Source organism: Tyto alba, unplaced genomic scaffold, assembly GCF_018691265.1.
Source record: "Tyto alba isolate M040663 unplaced genomic scaffold, T.alba_DEE_v4.0 Super-Scaffold_23, whole genome shotgun sequence".
In the NCBI taxonomy this organism is placed as follows: Eukaryota; Metazoa; Chordata; class Aves; order Strigiformes; family Tytonidae; genus Tyto; species Tyto alba.
Window position 1 is genome coordinate 6,566,619 of NW_024881297.1, and position 19,276 is coordinate 6,585,894.

At 40.8% G+C, this 19,276-nt stretch overlaps 1 protein-coding gene across 5 annotated transcripts in view; it reads right to left on the minus strand.

Annotated features, from left to right (window-relative positions):
• ARHGAP24 (Rho GTPase activating protein 24) overlaps window positions 1-19,276 on the minus strand; it is a 225,847-nt gene that overhangs the window by 174,640 nt on the left and 31,931 nt on the right. For all 5 annotated transcript variants that reach the window (XM_032997916.2, XM_032997914.2, XM_032997915.2 and 2 more), the window contains exon 2: window positions 11,974-12,173. In XM_032997916.2, the coding sequence (XP_032853807.1) occupies window positions 11,974-12,153 (180 nt within the window). In that variant the 5' untranslated portion in view covers window positions 12,154-12,173. The remainder of the gene's footprint in view (window positions 1-11,973; window positions 12,174-19,276) is intronic.

Below are 19,276 nucleotides of genomic sequence, written 5' to 3' on the forward strand. Positions count from 1 at the left end.
CCACAGCTGACAAGAGCCACTGATAGCACTGATATTTGCTAGACTTAGTCTTTTTATTGGCACGTGTGCTTTATTAGAACTTGGAGACTATTAGACTTGCAGACTAAGGAGGAAAGCTCCCCACTTCCTCTCTAGCATCTCCTCGACATAAGGTAATGTGAATCCTTGCCTGGAACTGGCTGAGAATAGCTTGATTACTCATAAAATGCTAGATTTTACCTTCACCTTGGTATGAGCCACAGGGTAGAAACTGATTTTAAGCATTTCTACTTATTGTCACACTATAAAACACTGAAGATTTATTTTTCTCTGTACCGTCTACCTCAGCTTGGGTTAACCTATTCAAAAATGAGGCAATTGGCCAGAAAATTGAAAACCAAAAACTTCAGTACATCAAAAAGGCTGACAAGGCTCTGTATGTTTTATTTTTCAGCTGTGGCTCGTACTTCTTTTTCCCAGATAGTGTTGGTTATATAAATTACATTATATAAATACACAAAGAAAATGAAAAAAACACACCTGGAATAACAATCAAACCCAGGAAGCAAAAGGAAAAAGATCTGTTGATCTGAAGTTACTCAAATGCAACATGTATGTTTTACAGCCTAGACTGTGAATGAAATCTAACACTGGACTTCTATACTAATCTGTGTATTCTCACACCAAACAACATACCTTCAGGAGTCCACTAGTACACACACCTTGCTAAACCTCACCTCCATGTAGCTTTTTGTTCCTGGCAAGATACTTGGGACAGAAGAGTTTTTATACTGTATGAAATTTAACACACCTTCATGTAAAGGAAATGAAGCAGGTTTGACCCTCATGAGGCTGATCTAGCATTCTTGAGAAGCACAAAGTTTACAGCACAGTAATCTTCATATTGCTGCATATCCTTTTTTTCCCCCAACACCACTGTACGTCTCATCCAAGCTCTACCCATGGCCAATCTCTCTGCTCTCTGTAAGGAATTGTGAAAGCATTGATCTCAGTCTGTCTTTTTAGTTTATCCTTTTCAGAGAAGTGCTAACAGGAGTTATACCAATCACACTAGCATTTCTCATGAGGTGTTTTCTCAAAAAGTTCCTCTAGGCAAAATTTCCTCCCTGTTGAAAGGGATTATTTCTGTAACATGTAAAAGTTGGTTTATATAGCACATCATTGGTCTCACTTATGGGAAACTAGATCATTATGTTGGATTTAAGAGTATGCAGATTAGGAGGTAATATCGTAGTCAACAAAAGATACCAAGAAACAGCGTGAAGCTTGCTGCCAGATAATCCATGATTAGTGATTCCACATTAAAAATTAAAGGTTTTATATAAAACTATATTGAGCAACAACTTCATTTGCAGAAAAAATATCAAGAGAAGCACAACATATAAATAATGTGCTAAATATACTTTCAGCTTGCAAAAGCTAAACAGAGTTTCAGTAATTGCTGGTACACAATGGGATAGGTATCACTTTTAAACCCAGAGAGGAATCTGGCACCTTAACACTAGACAGTGACAAATAGTAACTTTAATAACAATGACAGACTGAAGTTTTTAACAATATTTTTTCTCCCCACAAATACTAAACCTCTTCTTCAGATATGGAGCATTATTTATTGCTCTTCAAGTGAGGAAAGGGCAAAGAAGGGAGAGGAAAAAACCAGCACCTCTGTCTCAATTTCACTGGGCCCCAAAGCATCTAAATACATCCATGTTTTTTTCAAGCTGTTCACTTTCTTTTTTTTTTTTGTGGTGCATCCTGATAGAGTGTGCTTTTTAAAATGCATTTTTAAGATACTAAAGCTGTGATTAAACAGGCAAAAAAAGGAGTTAGTCATCATCAAAGACCAAGTGGGCAGCCTGAGGGGTAGCCTCATGTTCCCACAGCATAAGGACAGAGCACACTAATTACTCTAATAGATGCAGGACCATAGCACACAGGCTTTTCATCACTCCCCATCCTTCACATGTCTAGCAATATTTCAAGGCTGAAATAGCAATCTCTACAAAGTAAAGGAGACCTGCCACTTTGCCTTTGCTTATGGGAAGAAAGGAAGCAACAGATATTATGGAAAGGAAAAGGGGCAAGTAGTCCTAAAACAGAGCGGAAACCTATTGATTAGATGAAGAAGGCCTATGCTGCTGAGTCATCATACAAGAAGGTTCTTGTGAGATCCCCACTGTATTCGGGCAAATGCACATGTAGTGGCTTACTAAAGCATCAGCTCATGAGTTAAATCACAGCCTTGTGTCTGTGCTTGGTTCACTAATGCTTGGTTCATGACAACAGGCTACCAAAACACATTCCTGTGTCAATGAAAGTACTCGTTACTCTTCAATTGCTTGTGGTCATTATTCAAGAGTTAAGAACATTTGCTTTTTCTTGGAGATGCTGCAATTACTCACAGCAGGAGCTCTTTATGGGCAGCTGTATAGGCTTTTAATGGGTTTTATTCTGCAGGCCAAGCAGTAACAGAGAAAGCTTTTGTTAGCTCAACTTTGAGCTGCAAGTCTGCTGAAAAGGATGTCCCTCCAGCATTAGAAGTTAATATAGCTGCTTCTGTTACTATTCAACCCTTGGCCTCTGTTCTGAGGCTGCCAACACAAATAACACCTGTGATGGCCATTCTCATAAACTTGTTCTGTAGGAAGGGATTTGAAATGTCTGCTCAGCTTGTCAGGGAACATATGGCAACCGAAAGGCTTTAATAAACTAAGACACCAAGTAAGGTGGTTTTTTTTTTGTCCACAATGTCTAGCACGTCTTCACCATTTCACTGCATCTGAACTTGCCCAGGATTCAGGTAACTTTTCATGTGGTGAGCCTAAGCTCACACCGAAGAGCATTTACACAGTCCAGCTGAATGAAGCTGAAATCAGTTGACTTGTACAAATGCTGCTAAAAATTATTACTAGAATTGGTCCTCAGTTACTACAGGAGCAACATCAAATAAGTCCCTTAGCAATATGCAAGGAAATAAGCAAGCACACCTAGAATTTCTTTAAATAGGGACATTGACTATGGCCTACACAAGATAACACAGCACCAGTTGAACTTTTCCACATCTCAGGCATTCTCTTAATATCACACACTAAGTTAGAAGCTACCTGCAGCAGCTCCAGGTTATGAGTTGACCAAATGTCACTGAATTTGAACAATTAAGCTCCAAAACACAACATCCATATCTGTTCGTTTTCTCAAGCGTTGGAGACAAGACAAACTTATCATATAGCCTCTGCTGCCCAAAGTAATAGTTTGCAAAAAAAATATTTAATTTTACAATGGTTAAGGCTCTACATATGCTTGAAAGAGCAAGCATTACATTTACTTAAAGATGCATTGGAGATTTATTTCCACAGAATTTCACCTTATACCTTCACATATGCTGTGTGGAAGTAATCATGTTAGTTGCTTTACTCTACTGGCACAACAGCTATTAAACAAGGAAAGCTAGAGAAAAATCTAGAGCAGACTATTGCTGTACAACTGAATATGACAAAAGACATGGCACTGCATTGGAGTGGATAATACAAAACCACTGGCATGATCAGGAATGTAGATCAGCAGTCTTTCAGACAAAGTGGTAGTAAGAAGACAATCAACGACAACCATGACAACATAACATCAAGTATATTTTTCTAACCAGCAGCAGCCTGACACCATTCTTACTCCTCTCCACACAAATTAATTAACCTGTTAAATAAACCTTAATTAGCATCTACCAGAAACACTCTTTTCATCTGGCAGGCAACAGAGAAAAGAAGAAAGTATCTCCCCTCTCCTCCCTGCCCCAAACCCTGTCAACTGGCACGAGCCAGAAATGGAGAGGAAAGGAGTAAGGGAAAGGCAGTGCAAGAAATGCAAGACTCAAGACAGTTACAGTCTGGGGAGCCCCACCACCGCAGAAAATCAGTGGTACCATGTAACAGCTTCTTACATCTGGAAGTATTGCTCATCCATGAAATGCAGTGAAGCATACTAAGGGTTTAACTTCACTTCAGAGTTAGCAAGCAATTACAAACAAGCTACTTCCCTGGTCCCACAAAGCAAAAGGTGGGGGCAGTTGTCTGAACATTTGGACTAAGCAGATGCATTGGACACCAAGAACTGAAATTAAGCTGTTGGCTAGTTTACATCTTATTAGAGGACCTATCTTTTCCAATCTAACAGCAGCTGTTAGCTGAGTCTAATTATACACACAGTTTATACAACACATGGTAGCATACTTGAGAACTTCAGCTCTGAATGCACACATGGGTCACTGGTGTTAGCATTTCCAATCAATGTCATGAGGCATTTTTACTTTGTTCTATTATAAAAATATTTACTAAAACTAATTTCCCAGTTTGGATTGATTAAAGATACAGAAGCCTGGAAATATATATTTGTTGTTTCCAAATGGCTCTGGAAGAGGACCTGGGTATGTACTGCCTGCCACATAAACAGGCAGACTCAAGTTGGATCACCTTTTCTTTACCATCCTGACTTTACAAGTTTGGTTATAACAACAAAAAGTCCCAGTGGAATATACAAGTCCAAACACCATGAAAGGTTCACATTTCCCACCTACAAAGCTGTCTCAACTCAGGGAATTTTTAACTTTAGTCTCTGGACCAGTTTTCTGAAGACTAAATGGAGATAGATACGTTCCTAGAATTGCACAGCATCTAACCCTGCTGTGTGGTTTTTTTTTTTGTTTTGGGGCAGATTAGTTTGAATTTGAGATCTACTCAGGCAGGTAGTGGAACTGTCAGGGGCATGGGGAGTAGGAATGTAACCCTTTAATCCTTTAATCTGTTATTTTACAAGTCATCAAATGGAATGGAGACACTGAACCATGTCAGAGAGCAACAACCATACCGCTGGCCCTTTATGAATGCTATAGATACTGGGAGAAGAGGGGGCAGTTATTTCACCAGCCAATGCATTTGGAGGCAAAGGAAAACCCAGGGGAAGTTGGGGTCAGAGCTCAATCTGAGGAGAGAAAACAGCAGCAGTGCAAGAAGGACAAAGACTGTGTCTGAGAAGTGTTTTGAAAATTCACTCAAGTTCAGGGAGAATGAAAAGCTACAAGCCCTCAGGAATGAAGTGTGCACAGATCTAAACAAATTGGTACAATAGCAGGCTAGTAGTTTGTAGATGTTACTGGTATATTCAGAGGTGATGACACAACTGCTACAGGCAAAGCTGACTAAGAGACACTGAATACTCCTTGCACTGCACTGAAACCCAAAATCTGTCTTCATGGGGGAACTGAATTTCCAACAGCATAAGCTGAAGCAAAGCACTAAGCAAGAATTGCCTGATTTTGGTACAGAATCCATAACCTTGCACAGTACTTACTGACACTCCTGTAATTAATGTGGCAGTTAATGCTGAAGAAGAAACGTTTTTTTTTCCTGTGAAAATTTTTAAGACTCCTACTGGGCCAGGCCCAAGGCCTCCAAAATTTTTCAAAGGGCCAAAACAAAGAACAGTTACTGAAAGTTCAAGTTCACATTTTTTGTCTGAAGCAGAAAAGGGGACTTAGAGTTGGAATTTGATCACCTCCAAGTTAATAATCTCAGTGACTGACCTTGCGGCTACTCACCTCAGGCTGAAGACAGAAATTCAGTCCTGCAAATTTGAGAAAACTTTCCCAAGCAACAGAATAATGGCATTAGAAACACCCCAGTTTCAAGTAAACTTAGCCTTATCAAACCTAGTCTCTTTTGTACAAAATTATCATGGGTATCTACTGATCAAAGTGTATCACACCTTGGATAGCAGACATAAGTCACTGCAGTGAAAAAATATGTCTCTACAAATAAGTTGCTGAAACATGCAGCAATAAATTACTTGAAAATTTACAAAGGCACGGAAGGATTAGAAATAGTAGAATTTTCTACGGTATGTAAAAGCTAAGACCTATCCTTCAGTATTCCAGAAATTTCACTGCTTGAGTTGCAAAAGCTTGATTATATTCATATACTTGAGGAGCCATTCCCTGAAAATCCACAAAAAAGTCCCAAAGCAGTTTTGGGGCTTTCACTTCACTTTCTGCACTGAACAGCTGCCACTGTAGCAATTCACTCTGTGAGAAAGACCAGGCTTTAGACTGCTTTGCTTGTTGCCATGCCAGGTCATATCTGTTTGTCTCACATAGAAAAAAAGCATGGTATTCTGCTACTCATGTCAGACAGGATACAACTCCTCTTGCCTCATCTGGAACTCAATCAGCGATAGAGTTAAGAAATTAATTTTCAGTTTGAAACTAGAGAGACCTTATGTTTAGTGGATGGAAATCAAGAATGATGAGAAAGGAAAAAAATGCACTTGTATAAATAGAAAGTTATGTTACAGAGAGGCTTCTCTTCCTTCAACTAAATGTTTCAAGAAACAGGAAGCACCAGAAACACAACAGCTAACCCAAAACGGCTCTCTAATTCGCACTATGCATGCAAAACTGCACAACAGTACCTTACTTTAGTGAGCTTATGTCAAGTCAAAAGCCAATAAGAGAAAGAAAATGAAGAAGAGATCGCATTCCAGACTGCCTAATGACTGGGATAGCAAAAACAACCAGGCCACGGCTGCACCGAGCTCAGTGCGAGCCGACTGCTCTGCTGCAACCTGCAGTGCAGGTTTACCCAACAAGCACTCCACAAGCAGAAATTATTAGAAGGGGTGTACAGTCAGTCACAGGGAGGCTGCATTCAGACATCTGAAAAAGGGGGGCCACTATTTCTTGTCTACTTTGTACTTTTTTTTTTTAGACAAAGTTCAGCAAGACCAGCTGGAAATCTTTTATCGGGACTGCTCCCAAGCATGTTACTGTCTTGTAAGTCTTTGGCAGCTGGCTGCCTTTGCAGAGTACCATGTCATTTGACATTTTAAACGTCAAAAAAATGTACCCTCAGAAAATGTATCCAACAGCCAATAATAGAAAGTCTTTCTGCTAAATTCTTTCATTACTGGAAAACATCATTACTGATTTCAAGAAAATCCTATATAACTTCATCCAGCATATTGAGTTTCCAGTGAAATTCCTGAGAAACATGCTTTCTCTATCAAGCCCCCACATCTCTTGTGACACCTGCATAACTGTATTTGATTAATTTCTCCCTTACAGCTTGCAATAGGTTTTTAGATAACTCAGTATTTCAAAGCACTGCTCATGCACAGGTGCGGGTTCACTCAGTAGCACATGTCCATCCCAAGACTGTTCCTCTTTCCTAGACAAATAGCAAGTGTTTTGCCTAGCAATAGAGAAAAAAAAAAAAAAAATCATCATCAGTAGTCTGGGCAATCCTTGCTGTTTTCACGTCAAGTCCCTGAATTTGCTCCATGAAAGGCAGAGTTTTGAGCAAGGCCCACAAAGCCAAGCATGCAGAGACTTGGTGCTTCACATCCTCCACTATGCAAGACCGAGGGAGTTGCTCTTACAAGTCAAAGCAGCATCTACTGAGAAGCTGTTCTGCTTGCTATGCTGCTCTTCAGTATTGACATGAAAGCTGGTTTGTGTGGCTTTCCAAAGACAAGGACCAGAATGAATAATACTCTGATTTTCCTCACTGAAAATCTTCTAGGCAACAAGGAGAGACAGCCATTTCTTGTTAGGCAGTTCTAAAGTGCATGTACAGTTAGGTTTTTTTTTATCTCCACCCAGAAACGTTATCCATTCACTTTTAACTTGTAAAAAAGCATAATGCTCAATCTTTAATCACATTCAATACTAATACTTAAAGATGTCCCCTTCTGACATGCTAAGTTTCAAATTGTGTAATTATCATAAATTAATATGATAATTTATCAGTCATTAGACTATTAAATACAATTATTATTAATTAGTCATTATTCATATTTAACACATTAACATTAGACTAGCACATTCATTAGAAATTATATTTTAATTTTTAAATGCAACTGAAATTTGTCCTATTTCCTATTAATGCTATTAAATGGAATTTCTGTCAATGAAATTTTTACCCAAATTGATTTAAATGGATAGCACATATAGTGCTGGAAAGCAATACTTCAAAACGTATTCTGTTTGTACATCAGAGACAGTCTTACCCTTACAGACAAAAGGTGACCTGTACTTAAGATTCCAACTGCCACTTACTCAGTTTCAATCAAAGACAGATTCAAATTCCACATTTAAGATTCACACCTTAGAATTCAAATCTGCTGTCCCTTCCCAGGGTTTGTCTGATGTCCTGTGAGCCACTGAATACTGCTGAGCATTATTTATGCCAAACAGTTAAGAGCTTAACAAGATCTAGAGAATAAAAACTGCACACCAAAATGTTCAGGATGGGATACAAACTGAAATGGAAGATCACTGTCTGTTTTCAGGCATATAGCAACAAGTATTTCTTGAAGGCTAGTTCATAGTTCTTCAAGATCTCTCTCCTGTACACACCTCAAATTCAAGTCCATAAACCAACCTGAGTGACAATTTACATTAAATAGGGGCCTAAGCTTAAAACACTGTTTTGACTGGATGAACTTGCCCATTCTTGTTCATTTACAACCTCACATCAATGATGCTCCATCAGTACAGGTTACCTAGCTTTGCTCCCATAAACTCAATTCCTCAGTAACACCAGGAGGGCACGACAGCAAAGCTGCAACAAGGGCATGATGCTTGGAACCTCCCTCCTGCTGCTCACAAAACCACAGAAAAAGCATGCTGTCCCACTGAGAAGGCACTGACTTCTTCCTCCCATCTTCAATTAAGACAATGCCAACCCAGACACAGCTAGATATGTTAGACGCGGGCAGAGAAGAAAGCAGGAAATATATTTTCATGGGCTGCATTTAAACAACAGCTGTACTGTAAAAGAGAGAATGCTAAATGCTGATTACTTTCAGCTGCCCACATTTCAAACTTGGATAGCTAGCCTTCGGATCTAGTATAATACTAGCTTTCTAAAGAACAATGAGCTGTCAGGAGTAAGATGATTTACCAAGAGAGTAAAAAGAATTAACAAGGCAAAATCCAGTATCACTTCCAAGAAATAAAAACTACACAGAATGATCAGAAATTAGATTTTATTTCTTCATGTGGCTTGCTTACTTATTTGTTAGTTTTTTTTTTTTTTTTTTTTGTCTTCTGGAATTAACTAGATTATTGTTATCCATACCTATATCTTCAATAAAGAGAAATGCCATCTTTGCCAGATTCCCAGAGGGATTTTAAGGATATAAGAGCAAAAGATAGCTGCTACTCTTACTGATAAAACATTACAAGGAAAGATTCTTGTGTTTGATGATGATAAAGTATCAATGACAATTCACTGACCTTGACTATAAGATTAACAGCTGTGTACTGCTTTTTCTTCTGTTGTTCTTCAATAGCTCTGTGTGCCTGTAGGCATCTGACACAGGTTGGCAGAGGCATTTCCCCATGCTGATAGTTAATGACTTCTAAATTTAATAGTCTGACTCCAAAGAGATGTACACATAAGTGTATGTGGTAGTTACCTATATTACTAGCAGGAAATGAGCATGCTTAATGAATACTAAGGCATTTACTAATGGTTTAGACACAAGATGTTACTTCTTTTCTTTATTCCCATTATACCCAGTCACTTGTAAAGTCTGACAGATAATAATATTTTCCTGAGATCCAGTTCCATTCACATATCCATCACTTTAAAAAAAAAACGCAAACATCATGAAGTAACTTCTGGACTGGGCAGAACCAAAGACCAATTGTTAAGCAGACTGGTGCTCAGGACACCTGCTGAATTCGCACCCATACCAGAAGCTGGATTCTGCTTTTCTCTAATTCACATTAGGGCTGTGAACATAAACTCACTGGCTTATCTTGTCCGCTCCTGCTATAGTTCTTCCACCTTTTATAAATATATATGTGCATAAGGTATGCAATTAGAGCATTCCTCAGGACAAGTAATCACTGCTCTCTGTCTCCTTCCAACCACAACAAACCAGCAAGCAAGATAAAAACTACAATCCAATTTGGAAAAGAAAAACTCGTTAACTCTCTTCCATTATATTATTGTCTAAAAGAATTATTGTACATTGTACAGACTGTACAATCCAGTAGTGAATCCAATGCTACATGGTTAATATAATAACAAAATACTGCTTGCCATTTCCTAATGACATCCCTGTGCACTGAAAATTCATGGTATCAGTAGAGTTCTTTGCTTTAGCTCTCCACAGTAAGAACAAAAGAGCTCCCAGAAGGTCATAGTGATTTTCTTGTCAAAGTTAATGCAGCAAACCCTTCAATGTAGTTAAATGGGAAGAAAACACGTACATGACATTGAACCTGGGGCATGCTTCAGGAACGAACTGGAGCAGTTCACTTCAGAAACATTCCAAAGCTACATGAAAGTCAGATATTGACTGATCCCAATTTGTACAGACCCATTTATTTTCCAAACTTACTGGCATATTTTAAATTACACTTCTGTTGGCACTTCTTTCCCCCCCACACTTTGAATCTCTAGGTGAAACTAGCTGAGACTTAAGTGAAAAACTCAAACTTTTAGTTATGTAATCAGCTGCAACCTAGCCAGTCAAAGGCGTCAGAAGGTCAGAATCACCACCTCCATTTCACAAAAGGGAAGCAAAGTCAGTAGGATCTTCTGAAGTCATCCCACAAGTCAGGCAGACAGACAAGATGATAATTTGGGCTCCACAGTGCTGTACAAAGCTCCATGCAATATAGCATTGTGTCACCTCTCAAAAAGCAAGGAAATCCTTGCATGCAAACATACCAGGAGATGGCAAGTGATAGGAAGTAGAGCTGTATGCTAGAAACCCAGGCTCTGGCCCATAAACATTTTTACTTTTATGGCTGCTTTTTACACTCTCGATTAACAATATATATATAATGAAAGATATATTTGATTTCTCAGAAATTATTAGCTATTTTATATTTAAAGTAATCATACTAACATATAATTTGTAAATAAGCAGCAAGTTATTTAATTAACCTATACTATCTGGGACAGTTTTAAGAGCAAAGAGCTACCAAGGCTGTGAAATTGGTACATGGAAATTAACTCGTACAGGAGCCTTCTTTGGGAACAATTACCTCAAGACTGAACATGTGCACCATAATGCAAGCTGTAAAGCTTGACAAAGTACCATGACCTGTTCCATAAAGGAAGCTAGATTAAATGGGCTCTACATTGCTGAGAACTCCCTATGAAATCCCACATAAATGTACACTGTCAAAAATGTAGTGGGCATAAAAATTATGAGTGTATTTATATTTTAATATCTGCACAGAGGTAATTCTCACACGCCAGAGCTTTTTCTGAAGTCACGAGCATCTAGGAAATGATTAATACATAAGATTATCATACGCCTGTAGGTGCTAGAACAAGATTTCGCCCATCATCACAGAGGCTCGAGCCTCCTTTGACCCGAGAGGCAGCATTATTTACTCTACTCTTATGGCATCCTAGATATAGGAGGCCCTAAAGCATGCTGGTGGAAAAGTTAAGCAAATACGAAAATAGATGAGCATTAAGGAGCAGTGAGTCACCACAACTGATCCAGACAGCAAACAGTCCTACATAACAGATGGCAATGTATTCAGGCTATAGTCTTATGGGATTTCCTATTTGGCAAGACACAGGAAGCAGGGATACTCCGCTTTTTAAACAGCAGAAAAATAAATAGTACCTTTTCAAATACAGCTTATTCATCTGCCTCAGCTAAGGCCATCTGACTGACTTCTGCTCCTTGAACTTCATGTATACTTCACTCCCTTTAAAATACTGCAATGAGAAAACCTGACCTGGAAAAGGAAGTTTTAGAAACAAGCCGGACAGGGAAACCACATTAACTGCCAAGGCCTGACTCAGTTTTGTGTTCATATTAATCAAAATCTCAAGTTGTACTGAGGTAGTGACAGAGATGGAGAGGTTTGATTCTTTAAACAACACAACTCTGCTTGCATTAACTTATTTTCCTCCCTCATCTCCCATCCCAACTCCTCCTTTCACTTACCAAGGGCTTGGTTTCATCTTCATCTTTGAAATAGTAAAGCTGGTCACCCTTGAGGACAAACCAGCGTGTGTGCCAGGTCTTGACAAACCCTCCTTGCTTCCGCAGCCACCCACACTTAATGGAACTGTGCCGCCCTTGGCTCAGCAGGGGAGTCTCTGCAGAGCCATTGTGTTCTTCCATACTGGGACTAGGCAACTATCCTGTTGAGAAAACAAGAGGATAAGGTAAAATAATTAGAGTATTATCCAGGCAGTAACTTGCTCCTTTCAACACAGCTGGAAAAGAAACATGCCTCAACTACGAAGGTATGCTAGAAAAGCATTTACCATCTGCCTGCTTATTCTCATACCAACACCCCATCAAATAAGAGAATATTACTTGCCAATAAAAACAATAATAATAATGATCCAAGTTGCTAAAAATAAGGCAAGAGGCAAAAGATGTTTGAGTACAGTGTAAGATATTTTATCCAGCACTGAAGAAGACATCAGATATTTCTTGAGGTGAGTTCTGCTGGATTGCAGGCAATAACAAGGAATGAATTTACAGGAAAGCAGTATGTTTCTCACTACTAGACCTCCCCATTTAATATTCCCTGACAGGCTTGTGGATTTCAGGGAATATTAAAGAAGCCTCTGCTTCTTCAGGGCTTAATACACCCCACCAGACAAGTAAGATTTTTTTTGTTTTTTGTTTTTTATTGTTTTACTACAATCCATTTAATGAAATGGTGACAGTAAATACAAGAATAGCTCTCTGTCCCCTCATACAAGCAGTCCCCTGACTAAAGTGGGTGTGTGTCCAGCCATGCTTATTACAGACACTTTGCAAATCACGCAGAAATTTGGCATGTCAACTCGAGGCATGAGAAGTGTGTCAAAACCAGAACTGAAGTAATTAAACTTGACAAAGTTTCATGTGGCTTTTTGGCCTTGTTAAAACTATACTTTTTAACCATCTCTGGACAGTCACAAACCCTCCTGATGGATTTTGTGCATACAATCATGCATTCATGTGCTTAACCTTCATGGTCACAAAGCTCTTCCTGATCCCCTATTAAGTCGAGTTCAACAAACTTAGGATTTTGAGGTGCAAGTTCTGATAGTTTCAGTTGAAATACATATCACAATGAGACCAACGTGTCAAATAGTGTATACCTAAACAGAATAAAATCTGACTATAACCACAAACAGAGCAGCATGCAAAATTAATGGTGACATTTCACTGTCTGTAAATGCTTCAAGAACATGTTTCTTTCCTTTCTAGACTACCACTGGCAGCTTTTCTTGCCTAGTCAGGAAGTTGAACAGCTGTTAGGGCTAGGGAAGGCTGGTTTCATAGGTAATATATTTACTGTTCATAAATATCAGGGTGGGAGAATAATAAAGTATTCTAGAGATTGCAGGCAGAAGACACCTCTGACTAAGAATATCTAGACCAAAGCTTCCTGGCCTGACTTTGGCAAAGTAGATTGGTGAATCCAAGCCTGTCACTCACAGTCCAGTCCCCTATACAGCAACAATACTGTTTCTGAACACAGCAACAGACACAAGCATTTAAAAGGTATGCACTCAGCTGATAAAGTAGATGGAGATAAAAAGATAAAGAAATGGACATACACATTCATTTGATAGACAAGACCATCCCTCTGAAAATTAATACAAGTACTTTGTCTGGATAGTGTTACATCATTGTAAAATAAACTGCAATATAATCAAGTAGGAAGTGAGTAGATTAACATTTCAGTCGGGAGTGTTTTTCAGCCCATTTTTCCTTTGGCTGCTTTCTTCCTACCATTCACACTTACCCTCCTCTGAAACAACTTCTCCAACTGCCACCTCTGCTGTGCATTTACACTTCTTCCTTTAATACCCACACACAAACTGTTGTCATGTTCCTGCTTTGGGCTGGATCCTGGAATCCGATCTCTATGACTAAAACTCTTAACTGCCCTGTGCCACTGAGGTTAATGGGCCTCAACATGAGCATAGAGGTTTCACTGCAAAGTACAAATTACAAGATCAAGACTTAAATCACTTGGTATTATTCTCAGAAAAAGGAAAGAAAGTCTTTCTCCTGCCTCTTTAGGGTTCACCTAGAGTCGCCCAAAACACTTGTACCGTTACATTTACTTCAGCAAAGTGTCCCTGCAAAACACACAAACGTGTCTGGCTCTCAGCAGATCAGACAAAGATTTTTTTTTTTTTTTTTCCTGCCTGGGGTTAAAATTACATCCTAACAAAACCGAAACAGTTGATAAACCCTCAGATCACGCTGACAGAGGGTTTCTGTGGGGGTTATGTACCATCAGAGTGCACACTCTGAAAACATCACTTTAATTCAAACACTAACAAAGACAACGCTTAACAGACAAGGTGGGACAGTGAGAAGCGCCACCACTTCCAAAACCACCTCCCCCCACCCCTCCCTTCTTCCCGGGCTCAGCTCTGCTCCCCATCTCTCCCCCTCCTCCCCCAGCAGCGCAGGGGCAGGGGATGGGGGTTACAGCCAGCTCGCCGCTCCTTCCTGCTCAGGAGGGGGGGTGAATGCTGCCCATCCCTCCCCTGCTCCCCGGGGCTCCCCTCTCCCTGCAGACAGCCCTCCATGAACCTTCTCCACAGTGAGGCCTCCCCACGGGCCGCAGCCGTTCCCGAGCTGCTCCGGCGTGGGTCCCCCCCACGTGTTGCAGCCCTCCCAGCGCCGAACCACAACAGCGGGGGCTGCTTCTCCCCTCAGAGTCCCGGCCTCCTTTAAGCACAGACGCCTGTCCTGGCGTGGGCTCCTCCACAGGCTTCAGGTCAGGTCGGACTCTACACCACTGCAGACCTCCATGGGTGGCCCTCTCATCTCATCATGGGATATGGAGACCTCTCCTCCTTCCTTCCTCTGACCTTGGTGTTCATCCTCTCCCAATTCGTCCTCACAAGTCTCCAGTCCCCTTTCAGGTTGCCCTTCTTAAATATGTTATCAAAGAGGCTCAACCACCTTCACTAATTGGCTCGGCCTTGGCCAGAGGCAGGTCCAACTTGGAGCCGGGGGAGCTTTCAAGAAGCTTCTCACAGGGCCACCGCTGTAGACCCCTCCCCTGCTACCAAAAAAAAAAAGAAACAGCGCCACAGAAATCCAGCACAGCAGCCCAGAAAGCCAACTATATCCCAGGCTGCAAGAGAAGTGTGGCCAGTGGGTCAAGGGTGGGAATTCTCCCCCTCTGCTCTGGGGAGACACCCCCGCAGTGCTGTGTCCAGCTCAGGGGCCCCCAACAGCAGAAGGACACGGAGCTGCTTGTACAGGCCCAGAGGAGCCACAAAGATGCTGGGGGGGGCTGCAGCAGCTCCCCTGGGAGGCCGGGCTGAGAGAGTTGGGGGGGTTCAGCCTGGAGAAGAGAAGGCTCCGGGGAGACCTCAGAGTGACCTCCCAGGGCTTAAAGGGGGGGCAGGAAAGGTGGGGAGGGACTCTGGATCAGGGGGTGGGGGGATAGGATGAGGGGTAATGGTTTTAAACAGAAAGAGGGTAGATTTAGATTAGATGTAAGGAACAAGTTCTTTACTGTGCGGGGGGTGAGGCACTGGCCCAGGGTGCCCAGAGCAGCTGTGGCTGCCCCCTCCCTGGAAGGGTTCAAGGCCAGGTTGGACGGGGCTGGGAGCACCCTGGGCTGGGGGAAGGGGGCCCTGCCCGGGGCAGGGGGCTTGGAGCTGGGTGATCTTTAAGGTCCCTTCCAACCCAAACCATTCTATGATACTCTCCAAAAGGAAATATACCCAACTCATAATCGCCATTATTTGAATACAGCAGAAATCTCTTAGATGCTGGTAGTTTTTGGCTAGGTCAAAGTAGATGCAAAGAAGCAGCCCTCCAACTCACATCCTTAGAAAGTGAATTAGGAAATATTTTATGGAAAGTATTGTAAATGGAAGGTAAGTTATTGCAACTGAAAAAAGAAAGGAACAAAATCATTACCTATAGGCTACTCTGTGCTCGTTGCTGCATAACCACAGAAAATCATGGCCTTCAGCTAACCTAATCAGTTTATCTCTGCTGCTTGGGTCAGCCTCAAGGCAAGAACAAAGGAAGGGTTTAAATACATTAATTATGTGTATCATTGCAATGTTAAGGACACCAGGTCCCTATTACACTCGGACCACGAACGAGAATCTAAATACCAAAATCAAAAGCAATTAACTACTTGGATGAAAGGCTGTTTTTAATTTCACTCCACAAAGTCACATTTCACTGATGTTGATGCCAATGTACAAACTATCTGGATTTTAGCTAGCCAGGGAAAATGTTAATTGATCTACATCTCTTTGTCTGGTAAAATTTATATCTTAAACTATTTCCGCAATACTTAAACAAATGAGGTGTAGGAGAGACGACATTCTACTGCTCCCAAGTCCTCACACGCAAGTGTAATACCTCCTTTAAAGCAGTAGTATATGCTTGGACACTTTCTGTACAAAACAATGAAATAATAAATTAAGTAATACAACTATCTTCATCAGTTAAAATTTCATCCACCTAATTAATTTTTGTTAAGGGGACTTGTAATTAGTCGTGAGATTACGTTTATTTGTTTTCCATCTCTCCTTCCCTTTCAGAACCTGCCTACTACAAACCAGACTTGGAATCAGAAATTCCAGCAGCTGGCTCATTTTCACTAGTTGTTTCTACAGCTGTTTCAACACCAAGATCATAAAAATAAATTGCTGAAATATCAGGGTGCTGGCACTGATTCAGAGAACAGCAAGGTGCAAACAGTATGTAAATAACACATGACAAAGTGTGCAATTACATCAACATACTCCAAGTCCTCTTCACTCGCAAAAGACAAGGCAGAAAGCCATGCATTTTCAAGCACTAAATGAGCATATTCCTCAAACCCATCTTCTGAACAGGAAATACAACTTGTACTTGCTGCCAGAGTCAACTCTACTGACTTGGCCAACCTCCAATTTAGGTAATGACCAGAACTGAACAAATGCTGCACGGTTTATTAGTTTGAGGCTGGCTGGGGGCTAACTCTCCCGGGCTTGTCTGGACATCGGGAATGCAAAGTAAACAAAATGAGAAATGTTCCATGACACACTGGCTCTGCATCAACATCTCCTGGTCCATGGAGCCCATCACCATTTACCACTGCTGGCCCCAGCCCAACCTTTTTCTGCTCTCTAAGGGCATCTGCCTCTCACTAGTCTGCCTAGAAGGCAAATGAGGGAACTTATGTTCTCCTTGCCAATGTGGAAGGGCTGTGCCGGTGCCATGCACAGAAAGCAGGGAAATGTTTCTCCTTAGCTACTACTCACTCGATACTTGAAATATGGAATTGGGCAGCTCCCCCAAATCCCAGCCCTTTGTCAAGAAATAGTGAGGGAAGGTCATTAAAACACAGCAAATCCAGTTACGATGAATAATCACAGGATTGCACCAAGATGACCTGTTCGGCAAGAAACCCTGATGGTTTGCAGTATGTTTTTATTCTCACTGAAATTTCTCAGGGCAAAGATGGCACATTTCAAGCATGCAAAACATCATCAATGTTCGCTTCCAGGAACCCTTCATCTTTGTCATTGCTCAGATGCTGTATCAGGTCCTTTGGAGCCCAGTGTCAGCCTGGCACAAAATGGATAGAGATGAGCAGCCACCAAAGAGCCTGCCCTAGAACCGTACTTCCTCCAGCCTGTCACAAAAATCTAACCCCCTTGCTCACCCAAAAGGGCAAGCAATGCAACACTGCATGGAGATGACTTCTCCATGTCAGACACATTAACAAATATCCAGTAAAGGCTGCAATTTTGCAGCAACAATTGACTTGATTGGTCACTGATGAAAATATCTGTCAAATACACACACACACACACACACGTGCAAAATTCATAAAAATCTTCATGACAAAACTATTCTGCATAAAATTAGGTTACTTCAATGCTGCAAAACTTGCATGAAGAGATGTAACTCACTTTCTAAGTGATGTCTAATTTTGGGTTCCTCGTTATTTATTTTCCATAAGCTACACAGAGCATAAGTGCCTAAGTTTAAGGTTATCAGTATCTTTCAGGTTCAGAGTGCTGCGTCTGACCAGTGAGTTTCCTTTTGATTTTTCTTGATTTCATCTGGCTGATTAACAACTTTGTAAAACCATTTAGTATGTGAAAACATTGCTTGCGTTTATCTTACTTGTAGTATGTCTCAAGACACCTGAATCTCTGCTACAACACAAGCATGGATTTGTGAGAAACTGCTGCATGAGGCAAAAGATTGTCCTATTTCTCACCATGAGGATGCTTCAAATCATTTGCTACTCACGTGTTGTGCCAACAGGATGTTGCACATGGAAGGAAATAACAAGTCAAAGAGGTAAAAAAAAGTACTTAAAAAGAGAGTTGACTTTCTGCTAGTGCTTAGCAAATATTTTTAGAAGATGCACATTGTAAGAAGCATGCCTCGAGTTCTATCATTGCAAGGATAGATTTTAAAGCACTCCTGTCTTGTTCTTCTTCAAAAGCAGCGGCAGTGCACTTGCCAGTAGTTTTCCTGCACAAGCCTTTAGAACAGACATCATACTTCTATCCAGAAGGTTTTCTGAGACATCCAAGAAACATTTTGTACTACTGGCAGTAACACTCCTAATCACAGACACATCTGGCTGTTCCGCACTCCCCACTCTCATTTTTGTCCTATCAGGGACAGCCTGAAGATATTTTGCTTGAAAGAATTTCACTTCCAAGGCCTAAATAATTGCTATCCAGGCAATAAAAAATTGTGAGAGGTACTATCACCCAGTCAGACTGTAGAAGGCCTGATCCACTGCCCAGTGAAGCTAAGGGAAAGACTTCCATTACTTTTCAATGCATTTTGGGATCAGCTCCAAAACCAAGACCAAATAATTTTGCCAAAAATCTGAGGTCTTGGTCAAATATAACTCTAACACATGATTTGCATTCCCACACCAGAAGCATCCTACAGATATTTCTATACTAGCCAACCTTTTACAAGCCTACTGTTTACTTACAGGAATTCAAGCAGAGATTTATGTAGCCCAAATAAAATGGAACTAGAGACTTGGTAAATAGGAGGGTATTCAACTTCTCATGAATTACAATGGAAATTAGTTAATAAATTCTGTGAGGCACCTTTGAAAACATCAACCTTTGTGTGTGCATATTTATCTTCTGTGGTTCTGACTGGTGTTATTATACATGTGCACAGTTTAAACTCATTAGATGAGGTCTGGACACTAGTTCACTTCTCACCATAACCCCAGAGTACCAGCTGCATTTGCCCCAGTATGAATCTAAGGGTCTACGTA